The sequence below is a fragment of the Lagenorhynchus albirostris genome, chromosome 12 (genome assembly GCF_949774975.1).
Source record: "Lagenorhynchus albirostris chromosome 12, mLagAlb1.1, whole genome shotgun sequence".
NCBI lineage: Eukaryota > Metazoa > Chordata > Mammalia > Artiodactyla > Delphinidae > Lagenorhynchus > Lagenorhynchus albirostris.
Genome location: NC_083106.1, coordinates 17,047,445 through 17,055,296, shown reverse-complemented (window position 1 = coordinate 17,055,296; position 7,852 = coordinate 17,047,445). Strand labels below are relative to the sequence as shown.

The following is a 7,852-nucleotide window of genomic DNA, read 5'->3' as shown; positions in this document are numbered from 1 at the left end:
GCGACCTTGAGGCCAGGAATAAAGTAATACACGGCATTTATCTAGCTCTCTAGTTGTAACACGAGAGATGTGATTCCACCTGCTTACACAGAAAAAAATGGCAGACTTCCCAAGGCCTCACCATGTTGCTTGGCATCAGAATGAGTAGCTGATACAACCCTTGTCCTCAAACTCAAGTGAGGACTAAATGTGACTTGATTTATATTTCCTTTAAAGCAACCTTGAGCCCCCAGCTGCATTTCATTTTGTCCTTGTTGGGCTTTCCTCTCCTTTCTAGGACTTCACCAGATGCAGGAAGGGGTTCAAGTGCCCAGAAAGGTGAGGGGCCTTGGCCGTGGGGTCTGTCATGGTCTCACCGATACCATACCACCTGGGCCTCCAGGGCTACCTGGGCCTCCAGGGCTGCCTGGGCCTCCAGGGCTGCCTGGACATCTAGCAGTCCTCTGCTGCTCCCATGTCCTCCTGAGGCATGAGGATCACTGTGGAAGCTGTGAGTCACAGTCTTACAGTTTCTCCTCTGTAGACACACCACAACTCTTCCTCCCTGGGACACTCTGCTTCCCCAGGGCAAAGCCAGGGAACCACCCTTCCCTGGGACCTTGGAACCTCTCTCTACCTCCAGACCTGTTTCTCAAAGATATTCTGCTCCTTCCTTTAAATTCAGTCTTCCCTTTGGGAGTCAGACTCTTAGGGAAAAAAAGCCAGGAAGTCTTGCAGCTGGCTCTGGCTTCTACCACACTCAGTGAATGAGGCACAGAGACCGAGAGGAAAAGAAGGATACGAGAGTGAGAGGGGGAAACAACCCTAAATTCAAACCTCCAGACTTTGTCATGAGTGTGTGTGGTTAGCACCAAACACAGCACTGCACTCCATGTGCGGGCCTAAGCCATTCTCGAAGACCAAGTGGAGTGAACATTTCACAAAGAGGAGACTTTGGGTCCTCCACCCACTGTATTTGTGCAAGGAAGTAGGGGGGATTGAAGGCACATTTTCAAGGCACCACTGGTTCATCCTTTACAGACTGCGCTTTGCATCAGTTAAACTTTTTGGACAATGTAAACCGATTTTGCATCCTCTTTTTCTTGCAAATTGTTTGCAAATGAGTAAAATTCACTGATATCAAGAAAGCTCTCATAACCACTCTCTGTGCAAAGGACGACCAGAACGTGCCTGTAGAGTCAGTTTTGTGTTCCAGTGACACTAGTTGAGTCAGTCACAGCAGGCTGAACTCGTGTCCCTCAATTTAAGACAATGAAGTCTATAAAACCTCACACTTGCAAAGTTGTTTTCCCTCTTAAAAGTGGATGTGCCATGGATTCCTTTAAGTATCGAGATGCCCTTGAATTTTTAAAACATATGACTTAATTTAGAACTTTCTCGTGTATCTATTTAATATGAAGTGTATCTTTTTTATAAAAGTACCTGTGTCCCTACTCAGTGAAATGAATAGTAAGCAGATAGAACATCAGATTTTACCAGTGGGAAAGAAGACTCCCTGCCAGAGAGAAATAGATGCTTCACGTGGTTGGAAAAGTTGCCCAGTGTTCAAATGACTCACCCTGTCCACAAACAGCAGTTAGAGATGGACTCGGCTGTGAGGCAGGACCCGCAAAACAGGTTCTGATGGGCGCAGTGGTTCATGGAAGAGTTACACTAAGTATAGCCCTCCTCAGGGCTTCCAGGGAAGAAAAGTAAACAAGTACTTTTAGATATTCGTCCAACAAAATCATCTTTCTTCTCTTGAAAATGTGCTCTTCTTTACCAACTTTCCATTTCCCCAGATCCCTTGGTTGTCAGTAGTTGTTTTTTTATATTTAAGCAGTTAATCTGACAAAGTTGAAACTAATTGGGGGCATGAAAGAAGTGGAGAAAATGTACCAAACATAAATAACTGCTTTCCAGGGTGAAACTCTATAAAACTAAGCGTTTGAGAAAGCCCTACCCATATTAAAATGAGGAGAGGAGAATCTTCCTGCAAGAGAATAACTGTCAAAGTGGTTTGTTTCGTGTTGGAACAGCAGGATGTCGGCTTCTGATTTTCCACCCCAGGCTTTGGAAGTAGCGCTCAGCAGTTGACCACAGCCAGGTTTTACTGTGAAGGGCCACTGCTCATTAATAAGTCCTGTGTAATTAGAAACTGGCAAAGGAAGGAAATGTTGTTAGAACACTCAGGGGAAGGTTTATCAAAGGATATGCATTTTGTGCATTTGAGTTTTGCTTTTCATCAGAAGCTTTGACAACTTCATTAAATCTAAATATCTGAGAAATGTTCACTGAACATGTAAAGGTCATGCAAGCCCAGAAAGAAAGAACTTCAGTTCTTCCAGGTCTCTGCCATCAGGCTTTATCTAGTCTCTGCTTTTCCTTCCTTTCCTTTTTCAGCTTGCAAGAATCGTGGGTAGAGAGTGTTAAACCTCTCTATTGGGACTTCCCTGGCCGTCCTGTGGTTAGGACTCTGCTCTTCCACTGCAGGGTGCTTGGGTTCAATCCCTGGTTGAGGAACTAAGATCCCATATGCTGCATGGCCAAAAAAACTTTTTAATTTTTTTAAATGTTTTTTTAAAAAAACCTCTCTATTTACACATATGTTTCTTTTGAGTGACCATTAGAATAGTCAGAACTAATGAAAACGGGAGTGTCTCATATCTGAGTTATGCCTACGATGATAACCACAGATCCAATTCTCTGGGACATTTTAAGGAAGTTATTTCTTCTCCAATCTCTCATACGAAAAAAAGTGAGACTATTACAAGCACATATATCTTTATGCGGCTGTTAAAAAATCATATTTTACCTGTTCTAACAGAGCACACACAGGATGAATCATGTAGTAGTCGACTTTGGTTAATTTTGCCCACAATAATGTCAAAAGCTGTCTCCCTGACCTTGCAACCTTAGACTTGCATTCCAGATGTCTATTCTTGTGTTACTGTGCACACCTTCAAGTGAGCTGAGAGGTTTATAGATACTAGAGTCTGCCATGAAAAAAAAAATGCCGGAAGGAGTTGACACCACCCACTGTAGGTTTGTTCTTGGCACAGAGACTGCGGTGTGGTGCATTGGCACAAGGCAACAGGAGTTGTCATGTCTTAAGTGGCAGCAATGCTAGGGGATACTTTTCTTCTTTGAGTTATATTATTATCTCCCTGAATGAAACATAACTCGGTTTTGAATCATAACTATGGGAAATGCCCACACCCATCTCACCCCAACGTATGTAAATTTCATTTCTCCCAAGCCTCTCAGGGATGAGAGAAAGCAAACCATCAGTATTATGAAAGCAGCTTGGCTGAAATGTTTGCCTCCCTGTGCTCAGTCACTGGAGCAATCCAAGTGACACATTTGACAAGGCAGAACACGAAATTTATCTCTTCAATATGGAGCATTTTTCAAGGGAGGCTGAGTTTTGGAGCAAACTAATGGTAAGTGGAACGAAGTGTTTAAATATCAAGGGCATCATGCTGGGCATTTTCCTTTTGGCTTTTCATAAAATTAAGATGAAAGGGGAATTTATAATCAAAGGACTGTAGCCTTGCTCATTATTTTAAAGTGAAACATGCCTTCTACATACCAAATGGTATTAGTGATAAATGACTTTGGATGAATTGTTTGGGTGTAAGTTTTTCTAATTTTATTGATGAACCATACCACATAGCTTGTGGGCACGCAAGACATTACCTTATTGAAGCAACACGATTCGCTGATAGAGAGGGATTGTAACATCGAACTAGGTTTTTAACACAGATGAAGCGTTTCTTGGAACTCTGGGTTGCATTGTTACTTTTGATTATCTTTAAATGTATCTCATTTAGGATTATATAAATACACCTGTCTGTGTGTGTATATATACATAATGATCATAATGTATACTATGATCAGAAGAGCATGAAAAAGGCACATACTAATGTCTAAAGCTAATTTTTATGATTTTTGAACTGGGCATATTCAGACCTCTTATTTCTATGTCACTGAGAACTGTTGAGTTTACTTCAGATGAATTGGTCAAGTTCTGAAAGGCTGCCAAACAACACAGATTCCCAGGTCTCGGGGACCCTGGCTGATCATCTCATTTTATAACTGAATAAACTGAAGTTCCCCTACTTGAAGAACCAAGAGTTGGGTTACAAGATCCTAGACCCCAACCCCAGTGCAGTGCTTTTTCAGTTAGTATATCTCACTGTTCCATAGTATAACTTTTCATTGTGTTTTCTCCTTTCTAATGTGAATTTGAACTTCACTGGAAATAGAAGATTCTGTTGCAAACATGGGTGATTTTTAGATCGGAATAAAAAAGTCTCTTTTGGTGGCAGCAATGTGATCTACCTGTCTTTTCCCTGGCAGTATGACTTATCTTCTTTTATAACATAAAGTTGACTCCAAGAACAAATTAAAACATTGGTTTCTAGAATAATCACTTCTGTTCATTAAAGAATGCTCACCATGCCCGGTGTCTTAGGTTTAAATGCTATATCTCGGCTGGCAGAAATCAGGGTAAAAAAACACTATACTGTTCCCAGACATAACTAAAAAGGCCCAATTTTCAGATCCATATGCAAGCTTTGGAGACGCCCACTTTCGTTTATCCGAGTCATTCACTTAGCAAAATGTTATCAATCAGTTGTATTCTGGAGACTGAACCATTTCTATGCTCTTGTAATATTCCGATTGTTTAAATGCCTTAGTTTTGATTAGGAGCTCATTTTGACAAACCAGAAAAACAAAAAGGTCTTTTTCCTGCATGCCCTCAGGGCAGGAAGGGATGTCTGTGCTCCAAGGGGCTGGGAACTGAGGGAGCAGCTGGCGGGGTCCAGGATGCGAGGACAGCCCGAGGGGCCCAGGCAGAGGCTGGAGCTCAGGAAATACACAAAGGGGTGAGGGGTAGGTATTGGTCCTCCCCACTTAGACCCCCCCCCCAGTTCCTTGCCCGAGGAGTTTCCAGGTAAGACACAGTCTGTCCCATGAGAGAAGATCAGAACTGTACAGTAAACACCTATCACAAATTCAGGCTCGCCTGTTGTTCTCTTCAACCTTGGTGACTCAAACTGCCGTCTTGAAAATTCTCTCCTCTTTTGGAAGCTCTTCAGCCTCTGGCTCCATCTCGGCTCCATCTCGGCAACTACATGTTGTCACCAGTTCCCTTGGCAAGTGGATGGCCACTTACCGCCAGGCCATCAGGCCCCGACACCGCCTTAAGTTGCTGGCAGCAGCTCACCGGTCTCCCCTGAGCTCCTTCCGGGCTGTGCAATAGGTAAAATACCTGCCAACTCAGACAGCCAGGGACGGGCCCAGCCCAGGGCAGGAGGGACTGAAATTCACTGGGATCCTGTGGCTGCCCAGGGGCCTGTGTGCATCGACAGAAACAAAGTTTGGAGAGGCTGGTGTACCTTCACAGTGTCCTTCTATCATAATTAATGCACCCAACCTCTCTTGTGGTCAGCAGGGCGTTACCTTAACTGCATAGATGATGAGACCCAGAGATTTAATGACGGGTTAGGCGCTGTCTGCGTAGCGAGCAGTGTGGGAGTGAGAAATATAAGCCTCTGCCGTCAGAAGCAGGTCCTTTCATCCGTAATATGGGACATTTGCTCTCAGCCTTCTCTACCTGGAGGACCAGAGGAGTTCCTCCATGGATAATTCCCTAGTTATTCTTTGTTCTTAGTGCATTTGAATTTCTGCGTGTCTTTGGTCTTTCAGACTGCTTGTGCCGCTTAGAAATTCACCTCCATGCTGGACAGGACCAGATAATCCTCTCCTCTAAGAGGATAAGAGCAGCCCCTGCAAGTTCAAACTCGGGAGCTTGCCTCCAGGTGCAGTTTCAAATCCCCAAGGTTGTGTGTTGTTCGAGGACAGTTGCTAGATCAGGTCCCTGCCCTGCACACGACTTAGCACAGTGGTCCTACACGCCAGCTTCAGCACGGACGGATTAATATGAGGACGCAGTCGCCAGTGGGTGCTATATACGGGCACAGGTGTTTGGGGGAAGTAAACAGTGGTAACGGACTCTGTAGTCCTGTGTGATCATCATCACCCCCGAGACCCAAACCGTTTTTCTTTTTTTCCAACCTGAAAGCCCCATTCACCCCCATTCCTTCTCTCCACCTGAGCTCAACTGAACAAAGCATCAGGCAAGCACTCACCGAGTCTGGCTTCTGTACTTACTCTCCTGTTTCTGCAGAAAACACAGAGGAAGAAGACACGCTCTTGACTCACGAAGGTCAAAATACAGTTGAGAGATGAGCTATATGTACACGAAACAATTAGAGAACAAAATAATATATAAAAGAGTATCCAAGTGCATGGTTCACACACTAAATGCAACAGGGACTCTGAAGTCAGGGAAGTTGGAGAAGGTTTCATGAAGGAAATGGATCAAGAAGGATGGATAGAATTTTGAAAGGAGAGGGATGGGCATCCAGGTGAAGGGGATGGTGTTGAATAAATGCTGGGATGCGGAAGCACCCCTGGTGCTGGGACAGTACTGAGTGACTGAACAGGAAATGCATGTGAGGGTCGGGGAGAGAGAAACTTGAGCAGATCCTAGAGAGCCTTGAAGGCCAAGCAAAGGAGTTAAGACTTGGGAGCCATGGACGGTATGGGAGCAGTAGAATGGCATGGTAAAAGCAGCGTTTAAGGAAAAGTAGTCTGTCCACATAGATTGGATTCTGAAGATTCTGGAGGCCGTCAGAAAGCTGTTGTTACAGGACCTAAACATGAGATGACAGGGGTCCCAGGCCAGAGCGGTATAAGTTGAACAGGGAGAAAGAAGCATATTTCTAAGGAAAAATATGAAATGCTGGTTGATGAATGGGATCCTGTAGGGTGTAAACTACATCAAGTTAGAAATGATGGCTGTCGTGTGTACTAGGTAACAGTCTGTCTCTGCTTAGGATAAAGAGAAGTCTAATTCTCCTTAGATCTACTCCTAAGGCCAGCAAACCTATCTGATACTTCCCTGTTCCTTGAGGTAGCCAAATCTTTTCTACAAAAATCTCAAGGCACCAGTGCCCATCCTAAGAGCTCAGAACAAAATTTCTCTGCTAGCAACACTCCTGCCGTATGGAACACTTTGCACTCTCAAAACTCCTCGTCTCTCTGTTTTCATGACATTGTAGGTAGATTTTCCCATTTCTCCTTCTTAGCGATTGGTTGCTAAACATTTTTATTCTTTCACACTCACTGTGTTAGTTTCTCTCTAGTTAGTCTGCTTCTCACATCTCCCCCTCTCTGGCTTTATTCGTATCAATTTGCCCACTGAAATCTGGTGACCTGGCAGCATCCTTTGCTTTAGATGATCGACTTTGCCAGGCATACACATAGTTGTATTACTTAAACTCTCTTCTGTCCACAAGAGAAAGAGGTACACAATTCACCTGAGAGCTTGAAAGGGGAGGCAAGTTATCACAAGTACACAAGGGAAGAAAATCAAGAGGTTGTGCGTTTAGACTGAAAAGTCCTAGATAGGTTTTAAAGGTAATTGTGAATCATAGAAGGTGGAGAACTTTAAGGGGCCATACACGTGTTCTATTTCACCTTTGGAGTTTTTTTTTAAAATATTTATTTATTTATTTATTTGGCTTTGCCGGGTCTTAATTGCAGCAAACAGGATCCAGTACCCTGACCAGGGATCGAACCCGGGCCCCTTGCATTGGGAGCGCAAGGTCTTAACCAGTGGACCACCAGGGAAGTCCCTGCAGAGTACTTTTAATAGTTTTTTCTTTTAATCTTTTTTTTTTTTTTTTTTTTTTGCGATACGCGCGCGGGCCTCTCTCACTGCTGTGGCCTCTCCCGTTGCGGAGCACAGCCTCCAGACGCGCAGGCTCAGCAGCCGTGGCTCACGGGCCCAGCCGCTCCG

General features: G+C 44.2%; 1 protein-coding gene across 1 annotated transcript in view; it reads left to right on the top strand.

Moving 5' to 3' along the window:
* Window positions 1-3,247: 3,247 nt before the first annotated feature.
* Window positions 3,248-7,852, top strand: part of SASH1 (SAM and SH3 domain containing 1) — a 324,331-nt gene continuing 319,726 nt past the window's right edge. Inside the window, exon 1 of the mRNA XM_060168292.1 lies at window positions 3,248-3,422. Coding sequence (XP_060024275.1) covers window positions 3,378-3,422 — 45 coding nt within the window. The 5' untranslated portion in view covers window positions 3,248-3,377. The remainder of the gene's footprint in view (window positions 3,423-7,852) is intronic.